Source organism: Phycodurus eques, chromosome 3, assembly GCF_024500275.1.
Source record: "Phycodurus eques isolate BA_2022a chromosome 3, UOR_Pequ_1.1, whole genome shotgun sequence".
NCBI lineage: Eukaryota > Metazoa > Chordata > Actinopteri > Syngnathiformes > Syngnathidae > Phycodurus > Phycodurus eques.
Genome location: NC_084527.1, coordinates 25,426,469 through 25,443,273, shown reverse-complemented (window position 1 = coordinate 25,443,273; position 16,805 = coordinate 25,426,469). Strand labels below are relative to the sequence as shown.

The window sequence follows — 16,805 nt, the reverse complement described above, 5'->3', positions numbered from 1 at the left end:
TCTAGCATTTGTATTCACGTGCAAACTGTTGGGATGCAAGAACTAATTAGCAGCCAGGCAGATATAGAAGAAACTGGAAACCAATTGGATTTTTTTTTTAATTGCCTTGTAATGCCATTTAGATATTACCAAAAAAAATAGTAACATGCAGTCATGGAGCACATATTGTCAAAGCACAGTGTGTAAAATACACACTTTAGGTGGCTATCTTTCTGGACAATTCATTCAACCCAAATCTCGCTTTGCCTGAAGAAATCTGCAACTCCTGGTTCAAAATAGCGATGCCACCTTCACTTGTTCCCAATCCTTTGCAATCTACAAATGACTACAATCCTGTTTGCATTGCAATTCTGTAAAAGCTGTAAATCTGAGGAAAATATGGTCCCACAAAGTGTAGTTTTTTTGTTTGTTTCTTTTGCACTCCAGCAGCTTTGTGAAACATCCACTGAATTCCTTTTGAACCATACATGCTCACGTTAACACAATACAAGACCTTCCACCGTTTTTACCAAATGCTGGTGCAATATAACAAATACAACAATTAGACGTTTTTACACTTGAACCTGAGAGTGACTTGATCAACGAAAACAGGCAAAGGCCGGTAATAAGTCAATTGTTGTGGTTGTTTTTGCTACATTTAACAGTGAAGAAAACTGATAAATTGTGTTGTACAGAACCATTGTTGAATTTACATTCAGTACAAAATGTTTCGGTTAAAAAAATACAAACTCTAAACAATTAGAATGTAATTGCAATCATACAATACTGTTTGATAAGTACAGTCACTGGCAAATGAAGGGATCGGTTGATTTGACAAAATAAAATAATAATAATAATTATATATATAAAATGGCTCATTTAAGAGCTCCCTGTCTTAAAAAACAAAGTCTTCCTTTGTCCTGAGTCCTCAGTGTTCGACCCACTACAGTCCATTTAGCTCCTCTGTGCCTCAGACTGCACTGCAGTAAGACCCTCCATAACGAATAACTGTGTTCCAAGGAAAAGGCGGGTCTTTCCCTCTGGTTTTAGTCCTGCTGGGAGTTTTGCAGTGTCTCCCATTAAACCTTTGGTGGAGGTACTGGCCTTAGTGCCTTTTGGGCAAAGAAAGAAAACATCTTATAGCACACAATATATTAAAATTATTGAACATTTATTATTAGAATAGTCTCATTCCCACTGTACCATCCCATATGACCCAGTGTCATGTCTGTGCTACGAATAGATTTATTGGAGCAATGCTGCCACTGACCAGTTATAACTAGATGGCAAATCAGTGGAGTCTAAACCTCAAGTGAATTGTGACTGGTGGACTATTGTATTTAAGCTTTGTTTATTCACCTGCTAGTTCGCGGGCTATTTCCTGGTCCGTGGTGGATGACAAACAAGCAGTAACATGAATATTGGCGGTGGCAAGTCAATTGATGTCATAATGCAGTGATTCCCACCCAGTGTGAGAAATCATTACGGGTGCCGCGGGCAATTATCGAAATCCACTTAATTTATCTGAAATAATATATTACTTTCGAATATCTTTGTTCATCTATGTATGCCAGTGACTTATAGTGACTGTTTCTGCACCTAATTACAGCAATTACAGTAAAACAACTAAGCTAGTGTTGGCACTTTTGCGTTGTAATGTATCTACTAAGTTGTACTACAATATGACTTTGTCAAAAGAAAGCTCACCCATCTTGGTGAAGTCGTTGCCAAGAAACGGAACTTGGAGATTGTGACTTTTGTTGACATTATTTTCTAGGATGAAGTGAAAAAATGAAATTGAGAGTTACCTGGCGGACTTCCATGTAGTTGTTGCTTGCGGGCTTTGGTCTGTTTGCTGCTGGTGGAGGTGGAGGTGGAGCTCCTTTGGGTTTTGGCCTCCCAGCCTCCAATTATCAAAGATTAACGAGATGATAATGCAGTGTGTACATATCTTATGGTAATTTATCAAACGGTACATTTAAATGTTACCTGCGGCACTTGTGTGGGTGGACCGTGACCAACTGGTGCTTTGTTAAGACGGAAAGCAGAGCTGTCCACTGCTGGCTCCTTCCTTACTTTCTGTGTACTGTTAGATAAAAATGCCATTTTATCCTCTTGGCTGCAAAAAGCTGTTTTTATAGTGGCATTTCCAAGTTGTGTTCAATAAAATGTTTGATGGCAAGTTACGTTGGTAACATGGAGCTCTGTCGTTTTTTCCAGACGACGCCCACGACGGCAGCAATAATCCCCAGAATCACAAGTGAAATTGTCACTGCGATGGCAGCGGCCGCCCCTGCAGAGACACAAAAATTAGCCTTTCCGTATGCATCGGTGCGAGCTATACATGAATTTTCTCAGGAGTTCTATTAGACCGTTTTTTTCCCCTAATAAATAACTGCAGGTACCATTGGAAAGAGAATTGAACTCCTTGTCCTTGGAACTGCATGAAGGAGGAAACCAGCCAGGCTCACACTGACACTCACTTCTGTGATTACACACCTGAGAAATTGAAAAGGAAAAGAGCATCATAAGGAAAAGAAAAAAAAAAAAAAGGTCGATGTTGGCTACACTGTAAGAAATACCTGTAGGAGTACAGTACTGTGAAACTCCATCGGTGGATATAGTTCTGACATCTCGGGTTTAGTTGCCCTTTAACACAACCAGTCGCCTCCCCAATGCATCCAACACATAACATAACATATGTAATTTATTGTTGAAGTAAATATTTAGCGATTAGCTTTTTACACTTGTTTGACAGTTGCTCAAAATATTCTCCACATATATAATGTATCGTTAGTTCATATACCAGTTAAGAAAGTTAAAATGCTACTTAAAACATTGCCTGTACATTTGGTAAATGTTTTATTTTGGTGACAGTTTGACCCTGCAACAGATAATTTTTATTTATATTAGTTCCTATGGGAATAATATTGAAGCTATTGATGGTTTACATTAAACAATGTCCCTGTTTCCACAAATGATAAATAGTTTGTCTAGCCTTTTGTACCCGTACTGTACAGAATGTAAACCGGACCATGAACTTCGAACCAAGGAGCGTACCGAGCTGTTATTTTTGGCCGAGGCAAACCGGCCACCTTAGGGCAACAACCGCGACGGTGTGGCCCACGGTAAAAACAAGTTTGACCCCCCTGCCCTAAATGTACAATATATACTGTACCTACCGCATGGCCAGGACATTTTGCTGAACAGTTTGTGTTTCTGTAAGCAGTTGGAAGATTCACACATTGATTCTCGCTGCACACCTGACAAACAAGACTGTCACGTTAGAGACCAAAGTTGTTCACTTTTAAACGACACTATATTGAAAGCGGAGTAAAGAAAAACGGATGCTACCTTTTTGTCGCCACATTTGGTCCCGGTGTCCACCTGGCCATAATCTTTAGTGTATTCTGCAAAGAAAACTGCTCTGCAGTCACCAATCGTCACCATGCGACCGTAGTTTGGGTTCTCGTTTCCATTGTGACAGAAGAGCTTCCCACAAAACACATCTCTGCAATGCGTGTAAAACATGTATGCGTGACACACATTACTACATCTGATTCTCCAAACGAAGGCAGACAACTCACTCTTGCTGGCAGGGGATGTATTGCTCATTCGAGGGACGTTTGCAGAAGGCATAGAAAGTTCCTCTGGTGTTCTGGTTGTAGCAGTAAGGAGGGGACTCTGTGGCACCTAATGACACATGAGGTTGTCAATTTGTTTGATGTCTGCTGCTTTGTCTGCTCATGAAATCCTAATTTCCTTTTAAATGTGCAGTTGAGTCAGAACATGCACATAACAAGTCAAGGAACATCGACACTTACTTGAGCCATACATTTTGATGCACTGGTCTGATCTTTTTGGACACTGGCCATTGTAACAGTAACCAGAGCCTTTATCGCATGGTAAGCCATTTACATTGAATACATCCTCAGGACAGGCGGCACTTTCTCCATCGCAGTATTCTGCTAAGTCACACTCATCCTGCTTCCTCCGACACTCCCAGGATCGCGATAGTATCTGCGGAGAGAACAGGGCCGATTGCTCTTTGATTAGGACATGTGGGTGCAAAATTGTATTGTCCTTTCTCTTTTATGGACCACTTGGATCGTGGCAACGGCAGTGATCAAACAGATTCTGCGGCTAAAGTCATGCCTTCGAGGCTGGAGTGGAAGAGTATGGTCGTGATTTGGGGAGTTGAATACATCAGGTGGGCATGTTTAGTACAGTGTAGCCTTGGTAGAAGTATTCTAGTCCAATGTTGGAACAACAGATGGAGACGAGGAGTTGGTCCATATTAACATGACTGTTCTTTCTTCCTAGCATGTGTCAAAGCAGGGTGTGCAAAGTTTTTCCTTCAAGGGCTTCGTACAGAACAATCGAAGCATGGAAGGGCTACTGTGACATTTGTCGACTTTATTAAACACGCTAAAACCAAATGCATTAAGCAACTGCTACATCACAGCTTTCTGTTACAGGTGATAAGGCAAAAAGATTTGACAGGGACTCGCGGCCCTGTATCCCAATTGAATGGTTCTGCCCTTGCCCTGAGCAGTGCTCCATATTCAGAACCAAAACAAGAGCAATCTGTAGTCAGCTGACAATCTTAAAAGCATAGTTTACTTGTGGATCATAATCATGAATGTGATATGTTCACAAATTTAGACCTTGACACAGTGCAGAAAGTGGAGGAAAAACATTTTTGCTTTTGAAAATCTTTATTCCTGAGGCATTATAAAGACAAATGTTGTAACTGTTTTAGTTATAAGTAGTTTCTTTGAATATCTTTATAAAAGCAATTTGTTGTTATTATCATTATTAGTAGTAGCAGTAGTAGTAGTCTGGTGCGTCACAACCTGTCCCCCACTTTTTCAACATCCACACCCAATAGCGTTGTGGGTCATGTCAAATGTTATTTTTTGTATATGCCGCCAGCCGCTAAAAAAAATCGACGGTGTGCCGCAAATGGCCCCCCGGGCCATAGTTTGGACACCCCTGAAGGGAAGGTTAATACAACGCGATTGTAGGACGCATTTGTCTCGTATAACTCCCAGAACACAGAAAATACAATAACTACTGAGTCATGACTTTCTGTTTTTTGACTGTGACTTTGTTTGGCTTATGATTGGCTGATGTCAGTGTCCAGGCTGTACTTCTCTTGCCCATGAACTTAAGGAGGAAAAGCTGTCAAGAAAATGGATGGACTTTGGATTTTTGTGGCTCACTGTGCAGATCGATGTACATGGTTAACCCTTTAACACCCCCCACAATGAAAACATTGCTTGCTTTTGATATTCCGATTGGGAAGTTGTAACAGCAATAAAATCTACAGTTTTGTAAATATAATATGAGATTTTAACCAATGGTTGACATGTCACTTGATGCTAAAAACAAAACACACACACACCTGTGGAAAAATGGAAAGAATAGTTACATATGACACCATTAAAAAAAAAAAAGATGCACCTTGCTCAAAGGTTTTTGTATGGCTACTGGGCAATGGCTAAACAATAGACGTTTGACTCTTTGGAGTTTTATACTGCTTTCATTGGAGCCCACGAGATGTAACACACGCACCACATCATATAATTGACGGACATTGATTTTACCACAATGTTGCTCACCTTGCACTTGTTACAGCATTCCCCTGCAGCACACTGGGAGCCCTCACTTAAGATGCAAGTGGTTGCATTACAGCACGGGTTGGTGCACTCCTATGAAAAGACATTGCTCCAATCATTATTGGACTGGAGGCACTGTTCAAACATGATCAGCAGACACAATGGCAGAACATTTTGAATTTTGAAGCAGAAATAGAAAAATTAAGGTTTTGACCGTCTTTCTTTTTCACCTTCAGCTGATAAAAACCTGCAGACTTATCAGAGTACATTTAAGCAACAAATCTGAACACGTTCACAGCTTGCCATAAGTCTCACTCGAATGTGCAGACACAGACAGTTCTCAATTTTCATCATGGATTGTGGAAAAAAAACATTTCTTGTGCAAACAAGACAACATTTAAAACAAAGACCCAAGTAGCAACACATCACCCTGAGGCTTGTTACAAGCTTTGGAAGTTAAGTAAACAAAATAATTAAATAACCATTCCATCAAAACAATAACACTTAAAAATGTGTCTCTGTCTGCCTTTTCACATTCTTCAACCCCCCCCCTGCGCATACAAGTACGATATAGATTCTTCAAAGTTGTTAGTAGAACGATTTAAACTAATAAATATTCCAGCAGAAGCTAGTCGGGTTTTGAGCTTGACTTCATACATTCAAATGTGGTTACAAAATTAGCCAGTAGCCAGACACGATATAGCTTAACCATCAAATAGAATACATTAAAATTATGTCTTTTTATGGGGGAAAAAAAGAATATTTTGACTCATATCATTTGAAAGTTATGGAACTGAATCACAAGTGTTACTTCATTTAGCCATGAGAGTGTCAAAGACACCTAATAATAGAATAGCAATAGCAATTGACTTAACAATTTGGAAATGTGTTTGTTCATGTCAGACTCGTGATGGTACCGGGGGGGGGGGGGGGGGCTTTTGACTCTCAGACAAGGGAAGCAATGTGCTCCACCTTATTTTCTTATTTGAGGAACATTTCAACACACCAACACTGTTGAAAAATTCCCCAGAGAGAAGCCGCCTCCTCCTTTTCTGCAGCCACACCTCAGATGCTATTTAACCTCGAGATCAGTGGTTCTCCACTGTTGTCACCCTGGGACTCACATTCTCTATTGTTGCAAAGTTGTGATCCACTTTTATAGAACAATAAAGAACGCTTTATTTAAAAAAAAATATATATATATATTTTTAAAAAGCCTCTGAAAATACATGGATTATTTATTGTATTTTCAAACAGCATTTCAAATGCAGTTGATCATATGTGCCGCCAAAAGAATATTGCTCGCCATGACCAGAGGCTGAGCTGCACTCTATTTGTTTATGGAGTAAATTAGCTGCTGAAGTGCGAGGCAAGTACACTTCCTGTTGCTCACCTGGTATGTTCCATGTGGGAACTTGGTATGCCTCTGGACTTCACTTGAAAAATCAAAATAAGAATACTGCGACCCATTTTTGGGTCCCGGCCCAAAGAGCGGATGCATACTGCAGAGTTCAAGTGGTACAATTTGGATGATTATCATGGCATAGAAAGGGCTATCAGATCAGAATTAGGTTCCATTCATTAAAAATCATCATCGTAGCAGATATCGGATGCTCCAGGGATTGTGACCAGGCGCATTGTCATGGTGAAACAGCCACCACAACGTTCGCCTTTCTCGTGCCCGGAACGAAGCCCACGCCGCGGGATCTTGAAGATGTGCTAGTTGATCGTTTGGCCCACATTGGAAGGGAAAAGCTAAAGTTCGGGTTTGAAATATATCTTCGGTGACGCGAGACGTGGCACTTTTCTGACACAACTTTACGGTCAAATTGGCGTGTCAGTTGAAATGTACATGGAAAAGAATGAATAAATAAATAAATGTACAAATAAATGTATGCACTGTATGTATAAATCCAAACTAAGTAAGTGTGTGCATTCACCTTTGCAGTACCACAGTCGCACTGCTCTCCTTTCTCCACAAAACCGTTTCCACAGACAGAGGGCACCACCAGACTCGTGTAGTCCGGCCTGTCCAGCAGACAGCCTGGGCTGCGGTCGGTCAAATATCTTTCATAGTTACTGCTGCTGCAGCTACTGAAGGCGCGAGGGATGTCCCAGCTGGTGGAGTGGAAGGCAAATATTGCGTTAATCCGATGTCCATTTGTGTCAGGGCATTGCCATTTTTCCATCGCGGAATGGATCGGTGCTTATGGCATTGGATATGATACTGTCAAATCAAACGTTTGCCCACACTAGATTTTTCAAGAGAAAGGATATCATTGAATGTTTCAAAGTCTTTAAGCTAAGCAGCACAGTGATGCATGTGGATAGCACATCGGCCTCAAGGTCAGAGGTTCTGGGTTTGAAACGCATCTTTGTTGTCTGTGTGTGTTTTGCATGTTCTCTCGGTGCTTGCAAGCATTTCCTTCAGGTACTTTGACTTCCTCCCATATTACAAATCGCAGTTTGAATGGGAGGATCTAAATTAGCCACAGGTGTGAATGTGACTGATGTGTGAAAGATCGTCGGTGTACATGTGTTCTGCGATTGACTGACGACCGGTTCACGTCTCTCGCCGCCTGGGATAGACTCCACCTCACACATTACCCGGAACAGGATAAGCAGTAGAGGATGGATGGATGGATGTTAAAGCAACAAACCGCGGGAAATATTGATATGACCTTGGTCGAGAATGGGCCATTCAGTCTCTTTACTAACAGAGCTCGGTTTACATTGCCTTGCCAAGAGCCATGGACGCAGTGGACACAGGACTCAGTGGTTACCCTTTGTCACTTTCATTAGATGATGTACAATAGTTCTCATAGCTTCATCAATATATGATCCTTAGCATTTCCTGGGGTGGCGCATAAAAAGCTCATCGAAAGAAGAGTCAGCACCTCCAAAATCTGATGTCACTGTTCTTAACTGGAGAAGGCTGGATTTAGTCCTCTGAGATAGGGGTGCACCGACCGGCTCATGGCTATTACCGGTACATGTACATATTTTTCAGTTAGTACAGTAATGTGTGTTAATAGCATATGACAGAGGAAAGTGAAGTTTCATGCCTCGTATTCAGTTGCAATGCGATGACAGTGATTACAATGTGTGTAATTGTTGCTGAGGTGCCGTGTGTTGTGTATTACAGTAAAAGAGAAAATGCATATACGCAACACATAACATATACTTGACAAGTGTAAAAACGTATCAACCTGTGTTGGTCGGGGGTAGGCGATTGAAATGAAACGGTGGAGTCAACGGTTTAGTGAGCGTTCACTGTGTCGCATGCATTGCAAATGCAGCCACATTTTTGAGCTTCCTTACCTGAGGGCCGCAGCCATAATGCAGCTATCACCAGAGCAGGCACAAGCACTGGAGTCATCATGATTCATGCCGAGATTATGGCCCATCTCGTGGGCCAGCGTGGCCCCCACAGCAATGGCCCGACTATTATGGTCCTGTGAGACACACGCATCATTTTCCTCAATCTCAACGTCAGGAAGTCAGCTTCCTCAGTCGGCCATGTTCCCCTTTATTTTAACCACCGTGAATTTATGTTTTCGTAAGTTTTTAGCTTGAGTTTTGCAACTCTTGCGAAATATCATCTTCCCTAAACAAAATCTTGCTGTACAGAAGCAAGTGTGGGAGTTTTGGTTAGATGTGTATCATGCCAAATTTTGTTTTTTGTTTTTTAAAATAGTTGACGCATATTTTCCAAGCTCTAAATACACATTAAATGCAACGCTACTACTCAGAATATAGCACGTTTAAAAGTTGTTTCTTCTGAAAACAAGGCAGAATTATGCGACAACTACTGCTTCGGTTTTGCATGTTGATGAATAGGGCCAATATTTGAGGTTGTTTGTGTTTCCATGCGAGCTAGTTTGCATAATTCATGTGTGGACTCAATTAGTTTATTTCTTTGTCTTTTGAGATTATCGTGCATGCACAATCCTCTCTGACATCTCTTGATCCTCTGCTCAGGTCAGCCAAAGATTAAATCACCACTTGACCGAGCATGTATTTAAAATACGGCCTACTTCCACCCATATTTAGTACAATCATTTATTTATAGGCTTACCTGCACTACCCCGACAGAATGATCTGAACAGAGAGTCCCGATGTATGCCAGTCCCACTGTTGCTCCCTCAAAGTCAATACCGCTGAAAAGGGAAAAGAAACATTTCCAATAGAAGGTTGGACTTCAAAAGCAACTTGTCCTTGTCATCCAAAAACAATAAAACCTTAAAACAATCTCCCTCTTTTGTCCTGAATACATTAAATAAAGCCAGACTCACTCCAGCTGTTTTTCGGACGTCACGTTTGCGAAACAAACATTGTGTGTGTGTGCGTGTGTTACAGGTCTTTTGGACTCTTCCACTTTGTGGTCAAAGTTAATCAGTTTCAGAGTCAACAAATAGAAATACATGCCACCAGGAAGTCAAGCTTCTCTTGTATTAAAGAAATGTGTACGATGGGTATATTTGATTGCTGGTGGTCATGATTTATCCTGACTCAGGAGATCCCCAAACCTTATGAATTCGATCACGAGAGTTGTACCAATTCTATTCAAACAAAGCATTCAGACCTGATAAGATGCGCATTGTCATGTTTTTTTCTCTTGACCAGCACAGAATTCCTCCATGTCATGAAAGCATTTAGATTCTTTCCAGCTGGAGGAGTGATAGAGATCAAGTCACCATTGGACCAGATCTCCAGCCCAACAAGTGCAATGAAGGTCCTCAGAGGCTTGTATACCTGCACACAACACCAAAATGAGGTTGCCAGAATCATAAAATATACTTGTTCATATAGTTTCTACATCCTGAGCATAAATAAAATAATAATAATAAAATAAACTGTCATACAATGTCATCAAAACCCCAGAGGCCAGTGCAGGGGGTTTCATTGTTTGAATGAGCAATGACTCACTGTGTTGACAAAGTTGACGATTTCAAATATCCTCTTCCTCAGCTCTGTTTGATCCCGCTTCATCTTCACATACTGAAACCGAATTAGCATTTTAGTGCAGGTTCACACCTCATTACTCATAGGAGGGATATATGCAAATCCAAACATAGAGGATATAGGAAAAAGAATGTATGTGCAACTGGCGGTGAACTAAAAAGATGAGATGGACTCAAGGAAAAAAAAACAAAGTTACATTACGTGTAGTCCTACCTCACGGTTATCAGCGACAAGGTAGAGCTCGATGTATTTCTGTTGCTGAACAAGAGATATACCCTGAAAGACAATAAAAACGTCAGCAAATTAGTCTTAGTGCTCATGGCTGTGGATTTCTATAAATGTACCAATAAAAAGGTCAGCCCAACTTCAACTAAAGTCGTAGCAATCACGGAATTGCATCGGATTTCTGAGAAAACACAATTTCATGACTTCAACAATCTTGAACAAAGGAGATAAACGAGTACTGACAAGTCGTGTTACAAAACACACAGAATTTGGAGGTGATCTCGACTGTGACCTGTGCCAACAACAACAACAAACTAAATCTCTGCGGTACAGACAACTATGAAATCCAATGTCTGTCCTGGGTTGACAGGCAGGACTAGTAACAATTTTTTTCTTGTGACTTCCACACAGCATCAGAGCCTATATTATGCATACAAGCGTCCTGAAAGTGGTTGTCGAACCGCTGATCTGGAGCGACTGCGGCTTGTTGGGGGCTCGAAATCGGTGCTCCATGTAGTGTTGGTGACACCGCACACTGCAGGTGTGCGGTCCTCCTCGTGAAACTTCATCACGGCATGATCCCCTTCATCATCACCAGCGAGGGGCTCGATCAAGTACCTCTGGGCTGCTGTCCTGAAATAACCCCTAAAATAAAAAAATTCAAATTGAGAAGTATCAGAAGCTTCAACAGCTTCATTCCTCAGAGATGATCAGTGCCAAACAGTTTGACGCTCGATGAAAACACATTACGGGTAAAAGGCAAAGCCGTAGGATTGGTTAAAATGTGTGACCTAACTTTTTGGCTTTTAAGACATTTTGGACAATTGTATCCTTCCAACCTGGGGGGCAACAATTTTGGTAAAATTGTTTACCTCTTTTCTGTTTCAGCATGACTTACTGACCAGAGTGGCCAAACCAAGATGAATAAACGCATTGTTGCACAATTTTGTTGTGGAAGAAATTGAATGGCCTGCAAAGAACCCCCGACTTCAACCCCATGAGTCCTTTTTGAACAGGGATGCCACGCCAGGCAAGGACAAAAAAAAATGACCGCAGACACACTTCTAAATCTTCTAGAAGGTCATGCCAGAAGCGTAGAAGCTGTAACAGATGCAATGGGGTGACAAGTCTACATTTCCTTCTCTTTGCACTTCCTGTGGGTGTACATGTGCCCTAATATTCTGGTCCATAAAGTGTCAATATAACAGCACTTAAGTATGTATGACTGTTGGGCATTTCATCGAACGGTAATTGCGGCTCTTACCGAAGTCCATCACAAGTGCTAACGCTGACCGTCGAGTCGCTTTCGTTCACGATCTTCCCGTGATAGTAGCAGTGATCCTGGCGAAAGATACGCTCATGTATTATTTTATAGGTTACGCTCTACCTGTACAACACCTGGTGAATAATTAACAAGCCTAAATATTCTATGAACCTGAAAAACTTACAATGTCTTTTGGGGAAGTGATGACTTGTGTCCCGTCTTCTTGGTAAAAAGTCTCCGTGTAGTCTCTGGTGAGTAAGTCACTAATGATGAAAATTAAAACATGATGTTAACTGTCTGTCATATAGGAATAATCACACTATGAAATGCTAGAAGGAATTAGCGTGAGTAATGTGGGTAAAAAAAATTAAATGAATCAGTGCTGACCGAAAGCAAAAATCCCGCAGCTTTAAATATCTTTAATAGCGCATACAAAGAACATAAAAAGGATGTGAAACTCCTCATGTTGTGAGAACGGCCAACAATCAGCAAGTTTTACGTACCGCAAAGAGCCATTTAAACGCTTGTTCTTGCAGTAACATTCAACTACAATTGGAAAATAAATACCGCATGAAATGTTAGCCACCTTCTTTGCAGAAATGAGCACTTACTTGTTTTTTTGTAAGTGCATTTCAATGTCTCTTCCTCCCACTGTCATTGCATACTTGATGCTTTCTGGCCTAAGGTTCTGCATGAAGAAACGGCATTGCCTTCATCAAAACAAATATGAAAATACATTTCCACTCCATCCAGCTGATGACTTACAGCCCTAGGCAAATGGCCACCGTGTTATCTTATCGCTTTTATCTCGCTAATATGTACTGTATGTGTTTTCTGATTGTATTCTAATCAATGGACTGAGAAATAATTCGATCAATATTGTCATTGCAACTTGAAACAACTCATTTAATGAGGTGCACGGGGCTTTGTAGCGTTTGCTCACCCCGGCGTCCCTTCTTTTCACAGAGTGAAGTCTGACCGTTCGAACGAGCTCATAGTCCTTTCCGCCTTCGAAGACAGGAGCTCGGCTGTCTGTTGAGGTAAAAAAAAAAAAAAAAAAAAAAAAAAACTGCATCGGCCACCTTTAATTTTAGAAATTGACCTTCAAATATTCTTCAATTTATAATCATGCATAATAAATGATGTTTTATATGGTGTCATCGAATCTGTTATCATCACACGTCATCACTGGTACTTGCAAGTGAAAAGTGAGTCTCAAGTCTTAACCTTTAAATTCATAGCAAGTCTCTGTTTACTGTGGCAAAACTTCAATCACCACTAAATTTCAAACTAGTCCTTACTACTTGGTAAGCAAGTCATAAGTGTAGTCATACAATCTAGTTCAGTCACAACATATATTGGAGTTATAATATCATGTTATTTTTTTCCCATATCATACTAAAAAAGGTGGAGGTTTAGCGGTTCGGAAAGGTAAGTAAGTTGAGATTAAAAAAATGGATTTTCTCTTGGTCAAATAAAATAAGATAACTTACCTGAGAGAAGAAGTACATGACAGTTTACAGACGGGGCAAGGAGCTTTGCATAACCAGACGAGGATTGTTCTTGGCTTTAGTTATGAACGAGCCCACCATGCACAACGGAGGTAACAGTATCCAGTGACTTACCTGATGGCTTGAGTGAAGCATTTAGGATGAGGACCCCGAGTAGAAGTTGACGCGTCATTGTAGTAAGCTGTAGATGAGCGCCGATCAAGTTTTATTCTCTCCACCTGCATGTCGTGTTGCTGCTCCGGTGAGGCCACACCTTCATCCGCCGTCCTGGTCCTGTCACAGCTTACTTCCTCGTTGACAACAAATTCTCTCAGTGCTCACAACTGGCCTGAGCACGCCCCTGATATGCTTCGGGAATGCAGGAAGAGCATTTTGCTCTTAGTGATGGCCTACATACTGTGTGGGAGTAGAAACAGATTCATTCAACTGTGAGTTTTTAAAAAAACTCACTATTAGAGTTGCTTGCCTTGTTGCTGAGGTAGAATAATGGCGACTTCTCTTTTATTGTACGAAAGCCATAAACCAGCAGACTGCCTAATTCTGGACTGTGGCTGACTAACTCCGCATCAGACAGCACTTAACGCCATAGACTAATTTCCACATATAGCATCTTCCACGTCATCGATTTCACAAGTTACGCGACATAAAGTCATTACGAGAGAGCTCAACTAGGCCAGCATTGACGCTCCTTCCCCGTGCGCTGTCTTGCACCCACGAGACGCACAAAAAGGCGACAGAGGACAATAAGGCCAATGTGTCTTGGCTAAATCAGAACATTGGGTCAGTGTTAAGGGAGCATGGCGCTGGCACAAAGTGCTGCTTTTATCTTGATTCAATCTGTTCACAATGATGATTCTACCTACTGTCAGATTTTCCTTCCAATGTTTTGGTAGTTTTTCTGTACGACTGCCCAAAGATGACAAGAGCAAGGGTACAAGCAAATAGAAACACTTCAAAGGTCCAAAGAAAGAGACATCGCTGAATTCCCCAGCCATGTGATCTCTAAGGGTGGTTTAACAGCTCGTTTTCCAGTTTCATGCATATTTACACAGTCGTAAAACACAGAGATTTATTGACGTCAATTCCTTCCCTGATGCTGAGGACATGACCTGACGAGACAATGCTGCTGCTGTGATGGAGAGTAGACCCCAATGTTCTCGAATAAAAAGTCACAATCCTTCCAGACTTGATGCTCCTCGTTTGGTTTCTACTCACTCACAATGGAATTAGGGATACCTGGTAATAGACGGGATGAATTTGAAGGCTTTGAAAGAGGAATTCTCAACATCTGAGTTCATTTCCTTCATATTTGGGGGATTTTGCGCAGGTTTCGATTGAGTGTCTGTTGTGAGTTAAGGAGTAAAAGTTCATTGTTGGTGTGTCAATTAGGCCAGTGATTCTCAACTGGTGGGCCGGGACCCAAAAGTGGGTCGCGGAGAGCTAGGGTGGGTCTCGGACAGCTCGTAAAAAAAAAAAGAAATCGTGTTCTTATGTTGATTTTTCCAGAACAACATAGACTGCATCCAGAAGACGTTTGTTTCGTCATTCTTAATGATATTAGTAGATTAATAGAGTACAGTGTACGGTAAGTCTCCAGAGAGAGAGACGACGGCTGCTGGTCTCATTTTGATTTTTCCAGTCAAATCAAAAATCCTTCAATACGAAAACCCCAAAGTCAAACTCAAAGGCAAACTGCCCACCGATTGCCTCTTTTCCATGGAGGTTGAAAGGCCTTAACGATGAAATGACTCAGCCAGAATGATGGTTTGGTGGCCGCCTTTGTATTTGTAGTCACCTCTGAAAAAAAGGCCTAATGGCATGTTGGTTTCATCTTTCTCTTTCTCAGCTCGCTTTTTTCAAAAGGTAAGCCGGTGTCCTAGTATTAACGAAGAGTCTGAAAATGCCCACCACACAGATGAGTCAAATTCACTTTGTACTTTGTCCACCTCCCGAGGCAATCATTTTCATACGTAGGTAGAAGAAGTAAGTAGGCAACTCCTTCCATTGCTAAACTTTTGCAGCACTTGGTGTGGTTGTGTGCACATCTGTGGTGACCCAAATGTCAAACAAGAGAAGAGGTCAGACTGGCTGCCCAGTACAGTATTTCAATCGAGTCACAAATGTTATAGGAAGGATCGATGATTGTCTGTTTTTCAATACGCCGCGATTGACCCTCACGAGTATTCTACTACCTTTGTGATCAACATTTTTTTGCCCCCCCCACGCTAAAATGTGTGTGCTTACCTGTGTGATGCAGCAGAGCAGGCAACGAAAGAGTAGTAGTAAGAAGAGGAATTATTTGACATTATTTATTATTTTAACATTTAAAAATGACCAGCCTGACTGTTTTCCAGGAAATTTGGGGAGGGAAAAAAAAATCTCTCTCAACACACCCCACACCACAGGACCATCGCTTAGGATAATCCTTCAGAAACATCTTAGAATCGGCACTTTGCTCACTTTGACTGCAAGGGAGTGACAATCTTCAAATATTATACATTATTCACATCTCCTTCAACATTTTCACACATATTAAGTTACCCACATTTTCCCTTATTCAGACATATTCTACATTATTCCTTCCTCCTTCAGCATTTCTTGACCGATTCAAATCATTCCAACTCCGAAATATTTTCCACATTCCCCAAATTCCCTCATTACTCAAATTTCGGTTTTCACCCACATTTCACATTTTCCCACATTCAAATACCTTCATTATTCTCTCCTCCTTCAATATTTCTCGACTGATTCAAACCAACTTCACCGTGTCCAGCTCATTCGGGACATCCTGTGAACCATTCCCAGTCCCCAAATTTCACAACTTTTCAAAATAGAAGCCTGAAATTTAAACTTTTTACATATTTACCTGAGAACCATTCCCAATTTTTTTTATTCCATAGATTTGCAATATAAGAGCCTGGAATTCTACATTTGTACATAATTACCACCAGATTCCTTATTTCTCAATCGATTCGAATCATTCCAACTTCAAACTGTTCTGTTCATTCCACATCATTCCAAATCATTCAGTATCATTTAACTACATCCCATATCATTCAATATCATTCCACGTCATTCCGTATTATTCAACATCATTCTATAACATTCTATTCATTCAAATCTCATACCACATGAATTCCCATCACGACATATGATTTCATTCAATATTTCAGAATTCACACGAAACTGCATGGTCTAGTTTCAATTATAATTCATCCCTCGGACTTGGAAATACTCATT

At 40.9% G+C, this 16,805-nt stretch overlaps 1 protein-coding gene across 1 annotated transcript; it reads right to left on the bottom strand.

Annotated features, from left to right (window-relative positions):
* Positions 1-80: 80 nt before the first annotated feature.
* On the bottom strand, positions 81-13,846 carry adam28 (ADAM metallopeptidase domain 28). The gene is made up of 22 exons (XM_061672841.1): positions 13,680-13,846; positions 12,998-13,086; positions 12,666-12,742; positions 12,239-12,317; positions 12,055-12,131; positions 11,252-11,435; positions 10,779-10,841; positions 10,530-10,601; positions 10,186-10,355; positions 9,679-9,760; positions 8,922-9,055; positions 7,541-7,718; positions 5,604-5,693; positions 3,804-3,999; positions 3,567-3,672; positions 3,334-3,490; positions 3,162-3,242; positions 2,385-2,478; positions 2,167-2,272; positions 1,969-2,065; positions 1,788-1,883; positions 81-1,091 (listed from the first exon to the last, which is right to left on the bottom strand). The coding sequence occupies exons 1-22, from the start codon at positions 13,735-13,737 to the stop codon at positions 1,059-1,061; spliced, it is 2,319 nt and encodes a 772-aa protein (XP_061528825.1). The 5' UTR covers positions 13,738-13,846; the 3' UTR covers positions 81-1,058.
* Positions 13,847-16,805: the final 2,959 nt, after the last annotated feature.

Bases quoted from the DNA above. Each gene is read 5' to 3' on its own strand.
- adam28 (XM_061672841.1), bottom strand. From the start codon at position 13,737: ATGACGCGTCAACTTCTACTCGGGGTCCTCATCCTAAATGCTTCACTC. The intron at 10,602-10,778 runs GTAGGACTACAC...ATTCGGTTTCAG, and splicing joins TTGTCGCTGATAACCGTGAG to TATGTGAAGATGAAGCGGGA. The intron at 3,491-3,566 runs GTGAGTTGTCTG...CACGCATTGCAG, and splicing joins TACATCCCCTGCCAGCAAGA to AGATGTGTTTTGTGGGAAGC.